At 52.1% G+C, this 15,286-nt stretch overlaps 1 protein-coding gene across 3 annotated transcripts in view; it reads left to right on the forward strand.

Moving 5' to 3' along the window:
* RNF220 (ring finger protein 220) overlaps positions 1-15,286 on the forward strand; it is a 252,675-nt gene that overhangs the window by 217,617 nt on the left and 19,772 nt on the right. For all 3 annotated transcript variants that reach the window (XM_025380650.1, XM_025380644.1, XM_025380660.1), the window contains 2 exons: positions 5,808-5,853; positions 9,378-9,479. In XM_025380650.1, coding sequence (XP_025236435.1) covers positions 5,808-5,853; positions 9,378-9,479 — 148 coding nt within the window. The remainder of the gene's footprint in view (positions 1-5,807; positions 5,854-9,377; positions 9,480-15,286) is intronic.

The raw sequence follows: 15,286 nt of genomic DNA on the forward strand, positions 1-15,286 counted from the left end.
ACACCTGCAATGTCCAGGGCATGCACTTCTGCCAACAGCGTTCCTTGTTCCACACACCCACCCACGACCCTGCACAACCCCCTCATCCCCCACATCCTCCCAGAGCATCCCTGTGTCCATTTCCCTACCCCAAGCTCCATGCTTCTCGCGCTATGTCTTGCGTCCCCGCATCTGTACCCCTCACTGTCGCGGCCCAGCCCAGCACCCCTACGCCCATGCCCCCTCCCTCTGTGCACGCCCTGCGCCCCCGGCACGCGGCCCCCTCCAACCGGGTGTCTGACAGCCGGACAGCGGGATCTGCACAGCAAGTGAAATTCCCGTCGGATCGATAAAGCCGAAGCGCTGGCGGCGACGGGTCGATGGTTTTATCTGTCTCGGCCCCGCCGCGCCCGGCGCGCTGACAGTCGGACCGGCCGGCAAAGGCGTTCAAGGGCAGCCGCGCCCGCGCCCCCTCCCCTCGCTTCTCTCGCCCTCCCTCCCTGCGGCCGCTGCGCCCACCGGACTGCGGGCTGGACCGGCCCGCCGCCGCCCTCGTGATTTATCTGGATTTTTAATTGGAAAAAATTTGCGAATTAATTGATTTCAGGAACTTGCCAATTAACATTGTAATTGGGTGCGTGATAAATTCCCAAGGAGCGTGTCAGCTCCCTCCGGGCTGACGGCCGCGCAGCGGGGAGCGCGGGGAGGGCCCCTGCCTTGGCTGCCCTTGCCCCGCCCCTGCCCGCTCTAGGGAAGCCAAGACAGCAGAGGAGGTTGGGAAAAGTTGACACACGGGTTCCTGAGACCCCTCTCCACTCCCCACCATCAGCTCCCTGAGCAGAGGGGCCTGAAACCAGCCATTTCACAGATGGGGAAACTGAGGCCCGCAGGAGGGCAGAGCCTGTGTGTGCCTCACTTCCAGGGTCCTGGCAGAGCCCACATGAGGGCAGCCCCATCCACCAAAGGCACATGGTTGGAGGGCTCCTCCCCAGCTCTCCCTCCTCCCCTCCTGTCTCCTCTCTGCCCCAGCCCTTCTTTCCCCTGCTGGCTCCTCCCTCTTCTCGCTTCCAACTGTCCCCTTTCCTCTCCTACCCTGCCTTTGCCTCCATTGCCTCTTTCGCCCTCCCTGGCCTTCCTCAGCTTAGCCAGCTCCTGAGTCTGTGGATGCTGCCGCCAGGTGCCCTCCATCAACCTGGACATGTTCCCCCTCCACTTGACTGCTTCCTAAGGGGCTCTTCAGACTGGCCTGGTGTTCTGCCTCCTGCCTCCCTTTGCCCAACAACACAAAGCACACCCCACTAGGAGCAGGCTGCTATTTCAGACACACTCAGGGGCTCACAGAGAGAAGCAGGGACCTTCCAGCTCCAGAGCCAGGGCTGGCTGTGCCTCAGACACAGGCACAAACATATACAGGATACGCAGGTGCACACACACACCCATTCCAACACAGAGATGTGCCCACACGCACACCCTGAAAGAAGTCTTGTCCCATGGATGTCATTCCCATAGGTACAGAGGCGCACAGACACTTACAGGAAGAGTAGTCAGAACTTCCTTTGGCAAAGTCCTTACACTTTTCCAAACACTTTTCCATTTGAGATCAGAGGCTGTGCCAACACTCTCTCCCTCACCCCATCCTTTATCTTTCCCCTTCTCAGCCTCTTCACAGGGACTCCATTAGACCCCAGAACTTGGCCAGGTAGAACAAGGAGGGCGAAGTTAGATGGAGAACAGATTGTGGAGGGCTTTCAATGCTGGAGGACGTCCTTGATGGGGTGGAGAGTAAGCTGAACATTCAGGAGCCAGGGTGAAGCTCCGTCAGAGAGAGACAAGTGGGAGGGGCATGGTTGTGAGGCCAGTGTGGAGTGTGGATTGGGGGTAGAAGCAGGAGGCAAGGGAGGAGGTTGGCTGGGGTCCAGGGGAAAGTTGGTGAGGCTGACCCAGGACAGTGGCAGTGGCAGTGGGGATGCAGAAGAGAGAATGACGAGAGACCGGGTGGAGGAAGAAGCCACAGGACTTAGTTGGGGTGCTTACTGGGAGGAAGCTTTCTAACTTGGATGATTGCGAGAGTGATGGTAGCAGAGAAGCAAGTGTCTGAGGGAAGGAAGGGATGTTGGGCAAGCTCAGCCTAAGTTGTCTCTGGGATGGTGATGGGGGAGGGACTGGATGTGCGGAGAAACAAACAGGGACATAAATAGATGGGGGCTGGAGGTTGAAGGGTGGGGGCGGAGGAAGGAGTTGGCCCCCAGACTTCCCAGTGGCCCTCAGGCAGGAGTTTCCACCCAGAGAGATGAAGGAGCCTTGGGCATGGAGAGATTGCACAAAAGTGGGGCTTGGCTTGGTGGGGCCTGAACTTAGAGATATTCTCTGGGAGGTTTCTGGAGCCACTCAAGATCTGGCCTCTGAGCTGGGAAACCAGCTCTCTGGCCAGCACTTTAAAAGGCCTGAAAGAAGCCAGAGGGAGGCTGGGTGACTCTAGAGGAGAGGCGGGGTGTGGAGATGGCAGTGCCCCCACCCCCACTTAAGCCTTATTTAAGGCCGGCCTCGGTGTTTGGTTGGGTAATGAACTAGATAAACAATTCCCCAAATAGATTAAAACGAAGTGTAACTTACAAAGGCGGCTGGTGATGATGGTTTATTCCCGGGCAGCACACCATTTCTTTATTTCCAAGGATAATTCAGTGTAAATCACCTTAATTAAAAGTGTCAGCCCAGCCCATGAATATTGTACTTAGGAACGCGTTTCCTGGGTCCCAGTTATAATTTAAAACCCATGGATCACTAGGCAGCGAGTGACTGAGCAAGGGAGGAAATCGTTGGGGGCGGGCTGTGGAAACAGGGAGGGACGAAGGCAGAGCTGATGGGCTGGGCGGGAGCCAGGCTGCCTACAGCTGCTGGCCTCAGACCTCTCTTCTATGAGGCAGGCCCTTCAGCAGACTGCTCAGCCTCTGGGGGGCCAAGCACACTGGGAGGTAATCAGGTTGTTTTAGGGAAGATAGGGAGGGGGTCCCTTGCTCAGAGAGAGGCAAGGAGCCTCAGGTAGTACCAATCCAATGCAAGGGACAGCAAAGAGTGTTGCTAGGAAAAGATCCAGAGGAGTGGATCACCAAGTGACAGGCTGGACATTCTGACCCTGAATGTCCCCGTTTCTGTTCACCAGCAGAGCAAACTGAAGCCCAGAGTCAGCAGTTCCCTCCCCAAAGTCACACAGCAAGCAAAGAAAAATAACTGGATTCTGCCCTCTATTCTAAGCCCTGGGTGTCTTTATGGAGGCAGCATGGTCATTTAAAAGCCAGCATTGTGGGCTTGGCCAGACAGCACCTCAAATCCCAAACCCTCCACGGACTGTGTGACCATATAAATGTCATTTGACCTGGTAGTCAACTTTGTAGAGATTTTGCAAAGTTTCAATGAGATAACATATATTAAGGCCTGCCCCTATCACATACAGTGGGTGCACAATCATTGTTCATTCCTTCCTTTTCTGCTGTCACCTGATCCAACTGGAGATAATACTCATATCCTAGGGCAGAGCAAGCATGATGTTGTACAGTAGATGCCTCATTTCTGTACCAGAAATGGTGGTGGTAGTATTTGTTTACTGAGTGAATGAAGGAGTGAACAAATGATAAAAGCCATAGACTCAAAAACTAGTTGCTTCTCAAAAGCAGTTCTGTGTCCTCCTTGAATCCCCAGTGCCTACATCAGGGCTGGCATGAACCATTTATGAGCAAAACATAATTGAATGGAATCTGTTGTAGCAGGCCTTCCTGGTCTGTGATGCCCCCACTGTGTGATTAGACTGGGTGACAGCTATGTTTTTACACTCAGACCTTGGCCTCACTCTGCTGCTGGGCCTGGTGGCCCCTGCACTGGGATGTACATGTGTTATGCGTGTGTGTGCATATGTGTCTACATTTGTGGGTACATGTGCATCTGGGTGTGTGTTGGTACACACAGGTGTCCATATCTATGCATGTGTTTATTGGACTTGTGCACATGAGCAGCTATCATCTAATCTGTGTGGCTGTTGTAAATCTTTTTTTTTTTTTTTTTTTGAGACACAGTCTCACTCTTGTCGCCCAGGCTGGAGTACAGTGACGCAATCTCGGCTCACTCCAACTTCTCCCTCCTGGATTCAAGCGATTCTCCTGCCTCAGCCTCCCAAGTAACTGGGATTACAGGCACCTGCCACCACGCCCAGCTGATTTTTGTATTTTTAGTAGAGACAGGGTTTCACCATGGTGGCCAGGCTGGTCTCAAACTCCTGACCTCAGGCGATCCACCAGCCTTGGTCTCACAAAGTGCTGGGATTACAGGCATGAGCCACTGTGCCGGACCATGAATCTGTATGGATGTGTGTCTGGGAATATGCCTCTGTGGCCCTGTGCATCTGTATGCGTGTTTGAGTCTCCAGGTGTGACTGGTTGTATCTGTGCCTGTTGGCAGAATTATAGGAAGTCTATGGGTATGTATATGTGTGCACCTTTATACCAGGGTTTCTCAACCTCGGCACAGTTGACATTTGGGGTCAGATAATTCTTTGCTGTGAGGGGCTGTCCAGTACACTGTAGGCTGTTTAACATCCTCTACCTACCATATGCCAGTAGCAACCTCCCCCCCTCCACTGAAGTTTTGACAATCAAAAATGTCTCCAGACATTGCCAGATGTCCCCTGGGCAGGCAAACATCCCTTCCCCTTCTCCCCTGTCCCCCATTGAGAGTCACTGCTGCATCCGAATCTGACTGTGCTTTTGCTGGCATGTCCGGTATGTCTGTGGGTGTCTAAGCTCATCTGTGCATGTTCCTTATGTCTACATTCGTTAAGTCCCTATGTGCCCCATGCATTCTGCCTTGGATGTGTGTCTGTGTGTTCTTGTGCCTTCTGGGTATATCTGCGGGTGTGCTGTACGTTATAGCTCATATGTGTGTCTGTACGGGGACCCTATGTGAATGGGCTGCGTCTGCCTCCGTGCATTCATCAGCCAGCACTTCTGTGAGCGTGTGTGTGAGTGCACGCGCATGAATGTGCGAGCACAGATGTGGTGAGCGTAGTGGGGGCAGCAGGCAGGGAGGGACAGGAACAGGGATATTAATGTTTCTGAAGTGGATCTGATTTGATACGTCTTGTTCCATTGTCAGCATCTGTTTAGCGGGGATTTGTAATACTTTGTGGCTCTGGATCACTCATGCTTAGCGCGGGATGTGGCCTTGCATACCAATTTTGTTATTAAACACAGTCCTCGCCTCCCCCACAGCCCATCCATCACCTCCCACCCCAGCCCCCGCCTGCTCTGAGCCGCCCACCATATTTCAGGGCCCAGCTCCCGCCTGCCTGCCGCGCCCGATGCCGGAGGGCCTGGGGCTGACAAATTGAATCAGGGGGAGATCATTCCTGGCCTAACACAGTTTGCAGCATGTTGGAGGGAGAATTGACAAGAGCCATGTCAGCTCCATCACCCCAATCCCACAGGAGCTAAGAGCGGGCTAGGGATAGGGGGTGGAGAGAAGGGGGTCTCCGGGACAGGCAGAATCTTCAGGGCTGATACAAGGAGTCAGGTAAAGTCCCTTTCTTCAGATCCACTGGGGAGTCTACCATGCCTAGTGTCTGTGTCTCCCTCCCAGGGGCCACCACTAGCCCTTGGCCCATGAGAGAGGCTGAGCTAGGCTGGGCCACGGGAGTTGAAAGGACTGGGTGGAGCTTGGCGGAGCTGGGCTGGGCTAGGCTGGCTATGCCTTCTCTGTCTCTGGGGTCTTCTTGCTACTCTACTGTTGCATGCCCTGGGCGGCAGGCAGAATGGTTACCCTGTTCTCTTCTTTCTTGGCAGCAAGAATTCCCTTCTGAAGGATGCCATGGCTCCAGGCACCCCCAAGGTAGGTGGCCAATTACGTTTTCCTCCTGCCCATACTAACCTAGGCCTATCCAGAACTGGTTCCTCCTGAGAAAAAGGAGCTTTTCTAGTATCCTCAACTATCTCCAGCTTTTCTAATATCCTCAACAATCTCCAGGTCTTGAACTTCATCCTGAGGCCTAGGGCTGCACCGCGTGTGTGTAAGTGTGTGTGGTCTGTGCATGAGAGAGAGTGTGCTCATCTGACTTGCTCCTCTTCCAGCTGGGAGAGGGGTAGAGCCAAGAATGGCCTGGGAGATGTGGGTGACCCAGACACTAAGGGTGGGAAGACTCAAAGGAAGAAAGTGAGCTATAGCAGATGAAGAAAAATAAAGAAATGCAGGTCAAGATAGTGCAGGGCCCTAGATGCCAGACTATGGGGGCACAGGGGTGTATGAGTGTGCAGGGGTGTGTGTGTGTGTGTGTGTGCGCGCGTGTGTGTGTGTTTGTGTGTACTTTGTCCTGAGGGCAACAAGGAGCCAAGGAAGAGGCTGGACTCATCTGGGGAACCAGTCTGCCTCTCTGAACAAACCCTGTGGGAGAAAGACTTGAAAGCATCAGATGGAGAAAGGGAAAATGAAGAGCAAGAATCTGGCTTAAAGGTGGGGCCAAGAGGCCTTTGCACAATGAAATTTGTACCAAGAACTCCCCAAAGATGGCCACAGACACCGTGGGTACTACTTACCCAAAGGTGGTTTTGAGGGGATGGATATATAGGGAGAACCAAACCCTCACTCACTGAGTATCCCCTTCCCCATTCCTCAGTAGAAGGCTGCATCCTTTCTCCCACAATTATTCAGAATGGGAGGCCACCCCTAGCCCATTTTATAGGAAGTGAGGAATGACTATGGAAGATTTGGGAAGGGTGGAATCAGTGAAGGAGAGTGTTTGGAGAGATTAGAGCAAAGGCAAAGGTGAGAATCTGGGGGACTCCTGCACTTGGTGTCAAGATAAGGTCTAGGAAGCAGGGAAGGAGACAGAGGAGGAAAGCTCAGTGAGTTAAGAGGGGCACAGGAGAGTGTGTTATCTCAGGATCCTAAGGAAGAAAGTTTCTAAATGTATCAGGTGGTCAGCAGTCAAACTGGGAAAGACTGGAGAAGGGGCCTGTTGTATTTAGAAGTCTGGCAGTGACTGGTGACCTATAAAAGGTCAGTTTTGGGAAAGGAGAAAGAGTGACAAGTATCACCTCCATGGGGTAGGCCCAAATACCCTGCAAACCTTTCAAAGGTATAGGAATGGATCGTGTACCTTCGTTTAGAAAACTGCTCACCTGAGCAAGCTGGGAGAGGAGGAGCAGAGCGCCTAGCCCAGCCTTGGGTGGGTGTAGGCCTTGGCCAAGGAGGCAAAGCCCCAAAGAGAAAGGGGAGGCTAGGGGTGCCAGGCAGCTGCAGACTCACAGAGGTAGGGAGCTACAGTCACTGAGTGTGGCCCAGCCTGCAGCATGTAATGGTGTGGTTCAGGAAAGTCAGAGACAAGCTTCCAAGTCGGCCACCACAGGTGACAGCTGACACCTGAGCATGGCTGGCAGGGTTGGGGACTTGGACATCAGTGAGGCCTGTGTTCTAAGGACAAACCCCTGGCAGACACAATCTACCTCCGTCCCTAGCTCCCCACATATGCAGACCCACACCCACTCAGGTCACAATACAGACACAGGAAGTCTTAAACATGTGTCCTGAAACCACAGACACAGGCATACTGACCATCAGACACAGAGACAAGGGACACTTGCTCACCCACTTCCAGATATATGCCCACACCCCCAAAGCTGAACAGTTCAGGGTCCATCCTCTGCCTTGACCTAGGCTTTAGGGAAGCAGGTCATGAGTGGAAGAGGCGAGAGAGAGAAGGTTCAAACAAGAGACTGAAAGGACAGGGAGAAGGAGGGAGGGAGGAGGAGGAGAGGGCGAGGGGGCCTTAGACAAGATTGATGGCCTCGTTGCCATTAAGAAAAAAATTAGCCGGTGGCGGCTATCATATTAAAGGGTGAAGAAGCCGTGAATTATTTTCTTAAAGATCTTATCGCTTACAATGATAATTTTACCTTCCAAAAGGCCACTTTTAATGAGGCGAAGAGCCAGGCAAAAAGTCATGATTTAATGCCGGGATTTTTTTTTCAAAACACATTTTACTGCTTTTTGGTCCATGTTTAAAAAGCGCCAGTGACCTTTTTTTATTCCGCTTGCCCCAGGTATAACGTCGAGGCCTCTCAGGGCTTCTAACCTAGAGAGAGAGAGAGAGACAGAGAGAGAGAGAGAGAGAAGGCGCACAAACAGGAGCTTTTTCATGGGCCGGAGGTCGGGGTGACCCACACTGTTCCCCCTCCTTAGCATCTTCCTTGGGACCAAAGAAGGAGAAGAACATTGCCTGAGAGCACCTCCTCTCTGAGCTGAGGGCTGGGTCACCCACGAGGCCTCCCATCGGGCTTGGGTGGGTGAAGAAGGAGCTCCACGTTGCAGAGAATCCCACGAAGGCCCTTTCCAGCCTCTTCTCTCCTCCAGCTCCTGGGGTATGGGCAAGTCAGGGAGCCCTGCCAGACCAGCAGCTGTCCCTTCCCTTTCCAGGGCCCTTTCCAGTCCAAGCCTGAGAATGCGCAGCATGGCCACCACATGCGGGTCACATCCTAAGGCTCAGCCGGAGATGAAGGATAAATGGCTGCTCCATCTTCCCCAAATTGCTTTCTTTGGGCTGTCACTGGCGATTTGGCGTGGTTTTCTAAGCTGGGGAGGACTTCTAGGGAATTGTGTGCTTCCGGCTCAGAGCTGTACAGGCTGGAGAAGGTGGGGGGAGGAAGTATGGATTGCTTTCAGGCCTCCAGGCCCCCAGTTTGCAGCTGAACAGGCCTTGGCAAGAGCTGGCTCTCAGGCAGAATGTGCCATGTGGTATTTCAAATTGTGGTGCTTGCACACAATTTCAAGCAGACAGTTTATTAATCTAAACTGCAGGCGTAGGTAGAAGAGGCCATACAAGATTGACATGGGGGGATTAGTTTTGCTGGGGTTTTTGCTGGGATCATCACCGTAGCACCAGGATAAGTGGACCAGTGTACATCCCTAGCTACACGTGGGAAACTCACATGCTATTTAATTTACTGTCTCTATTGTGGGGCTGCCATCAGCCTGTATTAAGGGCAGGCAGGGTACCAGGTATATGGCTTTACCCCCAACCCTTCATGGGGATCCCAGAGTCTCTGCTCTCCAAGGGAAAACAAAACATATAGTCTCAGCCTACTGGGAGTGGACTGGGAGTCTCGCTCCACTGGGGCAGAGATTAGCCTAAGCAGGGTCCCTCAGGGGGTCTCTACCCATCCCTAAAACCAAGCCATGCTCTCCCACAACTACACTCCCAGGACTTGACCCCATGCCTTTAGAATCTCAAGAGTGGTCTTTCTGTCCCTCAGCCTCCTTCTCTTTGCCTCGCTCCCCAAAGTGCCACAGGACTGGGAACTCTAGAGACTGACTGTAGGTCTCATTCGGCCTGAGGCCACATGTCCTTTTTCTTCTTCCAGTCCCTCCTGTTGTCTGCTTCCATCAAGAGGGAAGGAGAGTCTCCAACGGCATCACCCCACTCATCTGCCACCGATGACCTCCACCACTCAGACAGATACCAGGTGAGGAGGGGTGGTGGGTGGCCATGAGAAGCAAGCTCACCTGGGGGAAGGTTTCAAGAGCCTATCTGGTGCTAACTCCTCCTCTCCTCCTCAGGCCACAGGAGAGGCCTGAACTGGGTTTGGTTCCCTCTGTGTCCAGTGCCCCTAAATGAACTCAGGAGGCATAGGTGTCAGGGAATAGGCCTTAAATAGATGGATTTTAGGGAGAGATGCCAAGGTCACATGGGCTCCATGGGCTCTGAGCACCTCTGAATCATTCTATCCATCAGGAAGTATCCTATGGGGTTTGGTTTCATAAGAGACCCAGATACACAGCCCAGAATCACCTGAAGATTTCAGACTTCAAAAGCATGATACTGGCCAGGCGCAGTGGCTCAGGCCTGTAATCTCAGCACTTTGGGAGTCCAAGGCAGGCAGATCATGAGGTCAGCAGTTCGAGACCAACCAAGCCAACGTGGTAAAACCCCATCTCTACTAAAAATACAAAAATTAGCCAGGCATGGTGGCAGGCACCTATAATCCCAGCTACTCCGGAGGCTAAGGCAGGTGAATCACTGGAACCCGGGAAGCGAAGGTTGCAGTGAGCTGAGACCACGCCATTGCACTCCAGCCTGGGTGACAGAGCAAGGCTCCGTCTCAAAAAAAAAAAAAGAAATAGCATGATACCTTAAGCAAATAACCATTCAATTCCGCCAACCCTGGACACTGCCTGTGAGCATCTTGGGCAAATAGGAAGGGAGTCATCACACAGTCCTACAAGATCATAGCAGAGGGGCCTAAGGGTAGCATCTTAGCTATAGATGGACCTTCTCTGGAGTAGGAAGGACAAAGAACTTCCCCCAAAACTTTTGTCTAAGGAGAGGCAGAGCCCTGTCTTTCAGACCCCCAGAGCCGTTCGATGGAAGAAAACAGTTCCTATTCCAAGGAACATTTGTCCAAATGGCAACAGGGCTTCTCAGGGAGGCCCAGTGTGAGAAGGGAAGAAGAGCCCTGATCTGATGTGGAAAAACAGGGCTGCAGGGACCTGTAAGCTGGGGTAGAGAACCAGGGGCCCTGCTGGCACACCTGACCCCTAATGGGAATTAGAGAAAGGTGTTCTCTCTGCACCCCTTCCTTACAGCTGACACAGCCTGGCCTGGCACAGGGTGCAGAGCTTGGAGAGTAGAGTGCCCAGCACAGCTGGACAGACTCCACCAAATGCCTTCACATGGGACTCAAACTGCAGAGCCCAAGTGCAAGCCCTGGGAAGGGATCCCTGCTCTCTCTAAAGGAACCCCAGTTTCAGAGAGGAAGCCCAATAAGCCCCTGGGAGACATTGCCCCAATCCAGACAACCCTGGTTCAAGGCAGAGAAATGACCAGACCCCAGGGAATTCTGATCTGAGAGGGAACAGAGACAAGGCTTTGTTCCAGAGCATTCTGGTCCGGAGGAACAGACAGAGCCCCACCTTCAGAGGCCTGTCCTCTGTACTGCACTCATGGCATGCACCTTGCCATCTGTTCAACCAGGAAGAGTAACCACCAGGCAACAATGCCTCAACTCCCTGACCCACCTTCCTCCCCACAAATGTCAGTATTTCTTTTATCTCCTAAAGACTATGAGGAAAGCTATGGACTCTCTTGCCTAAAAACATACACATGTGTTTTTACATACCACACAGGCACACACACATGCAGTATTATACATACAATTTCAGGAGGTTAGGAAAGCTCTAGAGCCCATCCCAGTACCACTTAGAGATCTCTGAAGCCCAGGTTAAGACCCAAGACCCTGTTCTAGACTCTAAGCACACATCTTAAAGGACAAATCAAACTACGTTGTATCCTACAAGATAAAGCTGAAGCTCCTTATCATGGCAGCAAGGCCTTCTGTGATATGGATTCAACCTATATGTCCAGCTTCTATTCCAAATACTGTCCATGAATCCTATGGGCTATGCTCACTGAACTAACGCTAACCACTCCCTGGATGACACATTCCTTTCTTGCCTCTGTATCTTTTCACATGCTATTTCTTCTAACAGAACTGTTTTACCCCACTCCATCAAATTTCTATTTATCCTTCCAAATCCTGCCCAAATATTATCTCCTCCAGGAAGCCTTTCTGGATGAGCTATCTCATGACCCTTGTGTGTCCTGGTTATTGCCCCTGTCACCCTACATTGTGATCACCTGTTTAGGTATGTTTCCGTTATCTACAAAACATCCCAAAATTTAGTGGCTTAACACAACTCATTATTTATAATGCTGTGGGTTGAGTGGGCATTTTCTCACTCATGCAGCTCATTCATCCTGGAGGACAGGCTGGGCTGGAAAGTCCAAAATGGCCTCACCGCATGTTTGGGAGATTGGGTGTCTTGGCTCTCTTCCATGTGGCCTCCCATCCTCCAGTACATTCAATAGCTTTCTTTCTTAGCAATCTCAGGGCAGTGTCACACCAAGAAGGTAAATTCCAAAGCTACAAGGCCTCTTGAGGCCTAGAATCTGGAACTCACACATCACTTCTACCACTTTCTATTAAGCAAAGCAAGTCACAAAGCTAGCCCATAATCAAGGGATGAGGAAAGGCAGCTCTTGATAGGAGAAGATGCAAATAATTCTGGCCGTATTTAATCTTTCACAATGAATCTGACTCCACTAGACTTGGAGTTTCTCCAAGGCAAGGACCTTGTCTTATCCTTCCTTTTTCTTTTTTTTTTTTTTTTTTTGAGACAGAGTCTCACTTTGTCGCCCAGGCTGGAGTGCAGTGGCGCAATCTCGGCTCACTGCACGCTCCGCCTCCCGGGTTTACGCCATTCTCTTGCCTCAGCCTCCCGAGTAGTTGGGACTACAGGCGACCGCCACCTCGCCCGGCTAGTTTTTTTGTATTTTTTAGTAGAGACAGGGTTTCACCGTGTTAGCCAGGATGGTCTGGATCTCCTGACCTCGTGATCCACCCGTCTCGGCCTCCCAAAGTGCTGGGATTACAGGCTTGAGCCACCGCGCCCGGCCATCCTTCCTTTACTCAAACATTTATCTAGTACTCACTCATGCTCAGCTTTGTGTCCTTGCCTTCGAGGGGTTAGATAATTACGGTCCAGTGTTTTGAGTGCTATGACAGGAGTATAAATAAGTTTCTAGGGCCAGGCACAGTGGCTCATGCCTGTAATCTCAGCATTTTGGGAGGCCAAGGCAGGTGAATTGCTTGAGGCCAGGAGTTCAAGACCAGCCTGGGCAACATGGCAAAACCCTGTCTCTACTAAAAATATAAAATTTTAAAAAAATTAATAATAAAGAATAAGTTTCTAGGATACTACAGTAGAAGGAAGGGAAAATCAGCGCAAGCTTCACACAGGAGATAATGACTGAAAATGGACTCAGAGAAGGAATAGAAGTTCACTTGGCAGACAAGGAAGAAAGGTTACTCCAGATATAAAGGCAACACTATGTACAGAGAACATAGAGGTGTAACAGAATGATATATCTGGGGACCTGCCAGTAGTTTGGTTTTGTTAGAAAGTAGAATGCAAGGAAAGTTAGTAGATGAAGCTGGAAAGCAACCCAGGGACTAGCTGGGTATCCCATCCCTTGCTCTTTACACAAGGCCTGGCATGTAGTAGTTGTTCAGCTATGTTGGATTTTTAAAGTCACTGAGCTAGGCCTTGAAAGCAGGGGGTACTGGTTTCTGGGTTTTTGTTTTTGTTTTTGTTTTTTATAGAGACAGGTGCTCACTATATTGCCCAGGCTGGTCTTGAACTCCTGGGCTCAAGCAATCCTCCTGCATTGGCCTCCCAAAGTGCTAAGATTAAAGGCATGAGCCATCGTGCCCAGCCTTGGTTTCCAGTTTGAATTCTCATTTACTTAGCCCCTGCTGACTGACTAACCCTCTTTATCATTACCTCACTTAAACCTCATAGCAACTGTATTCATCATCCCCAATCTATTACCAAGGAAACAGGCCTAGAAAGAAGTGACTTTTCTAAGAACATATAAATTGCAAGTAACAGAATTAGGACTTGAACTTGAGTCTGTTTGGCCCTAAATCCGAGATTGTTTCCCAACCCATCACTGGGCTCAGGGCTTATAAAGTCTTTCTCCCCTTCCCACTGATGTCTCTTTCATGCAAGACACTGTGCTGGGTAAATGGCTAGAGATGACCTCCCAAGTACAAGGGACAGATATGTAAACAAACAGTCAAAATATACATGATCAAAGAGAAGCAGTGGAACTGCGAAAACTCAGAGGAGGCATCAAACCCAGGCTTGGGGGACAGAACTAAGTCTTACCAGAGTCCTGAAGGATGAACAACAGTTAACCCAGCAGGGGATACTGGAGGCCATGGAGGCTCTCTGGCCTGCAGTCCAGAGCATGGAGTGCTCAAAAAGCTACAGTTAGCTCTGCAAAGCTGAGTGGCAGGAGTGTAAAGGGAGAGAATAGGAGTGGGAGAAGAGTCTGGCGAGGCAGACAGGGCAGGCCTATATGCCAGGTTGCAGATCTTGGTGGAGAACCACTAAAGGATTTAAAGAAGGAGAGGGTTAATTTTGTCCAATAGAAGGATCACATTGTGTGTAGTGTGGAGGATGGGTTGCAGAGAGAGAAGCTGGAGACCAAAAGGTGAGACGGGAAACAGCTGCAAATTTAGAAAGCTCGTAAGATTATGTATGACTGGAACACGACAACCAAGGTAGGTACAACCATGGAAAAAAACTCAGGGCTGACTTGCCTATGCCCAGCACCATGCTGGGCTCTGGGTTCACCCAAATAACTCACACATGGCCCCAACCCTGAAGTGGTCAGTCCACTGATAAAAACCTACACAAGCTATGATAACGGCGCAGAGATGAATGTACTCTTACACAAGGCAAAGCTATTTTTCAGTTACAGACCAGGAAGGATGAGTAGGAGATACAGAGGTGGAGATGAGAAAATCAGAGACCTTTCAAAGTAGACTTTCAGGATCTAGAAAAGGACTGAGTGTGAGGGATGGAGAAAGTGGGGTCAAGGGCGACTCTCAACTTTACTCTGTGGGCACACCTGAGTAGATGATGGCTTCCTCTTTTGAATAGGGAACCCAAAAGAAAGGCCTCTGTTTGGAGGATACCGAGTTTAATGTTGGCCATGTGGGTATGCAGTGCCTATGGGAGCTCCAGGGGCCGTGCAGCAGACAGCTGACATGTTGGGAGTCGTCTGATAACAAAACTGGGTGGCCTAGGGGTTGGGCAGGGATCGCCCACGGACGATCGGGAATTCCGACGCCTTGTCCCCTGCAAAGCGCCCAACGCGATGCCTCTGCCCTAAGGGCAGCCGCGCGGAAGGCAGGCACAGGAGGCGGGAGCTGGGGCCGGGCGGTGGGGCGAAAGGAGCCCCGCAGCGGGAGGGGGCGTGGAGCGGGGGGTGGAAGGACTTTGCAGCCGCTAAAGCTGGGGTTGGTAGGCTTCACGGCGGTGGGAGGGACCCCGGGGAGGCTTCTGCCGGTTGCTACCGGAGTACCAACGGCAGCTTCCTGGTCTCGGTCCGGCCGCCCCCACGCCGCATTGTGAACTTTCACCCCCAGCGCGCGACGGCGGCAGATCACGTGATCAGGGCCAACATGGCCGCCGCCGCCGCTGGGAGCTGAGGTGCCGCCGCCGCCGGGCAGCCGGGGGGAATCCGCCCGCATCGCCGCCTTCGCCCGCCGGGCGGCCGTGGGGCCCAGAGCGCCGGAGGCCGGGGCCGGGGCGGCACCGCGCAGCGGCCACGGGGTCCCGTTAGAGCAGCGCCCGGCGGCTATGCCGAGAGCCCGGAGCGGCCGGAGGAGCAGAGGGGCTGGCGGGAGGGAGGAAGTAGGTT

The sequence above is a fragment of the Theropithecus gelada genome, chromosome 1 (assembly GCF_003255815.1).
Source record: "Theropithecus gelada isolate Dixy chromosome 1, Tgel_1.0, whole genome shotgun sequence".
Classification (NCBI taxonomy): domain Eukaryota; kingdom Metazoa; phylum Chordata; class Mammalia; order Primates; family Cercopithecidae; genus Theropithecus; species Theropithecus gelada.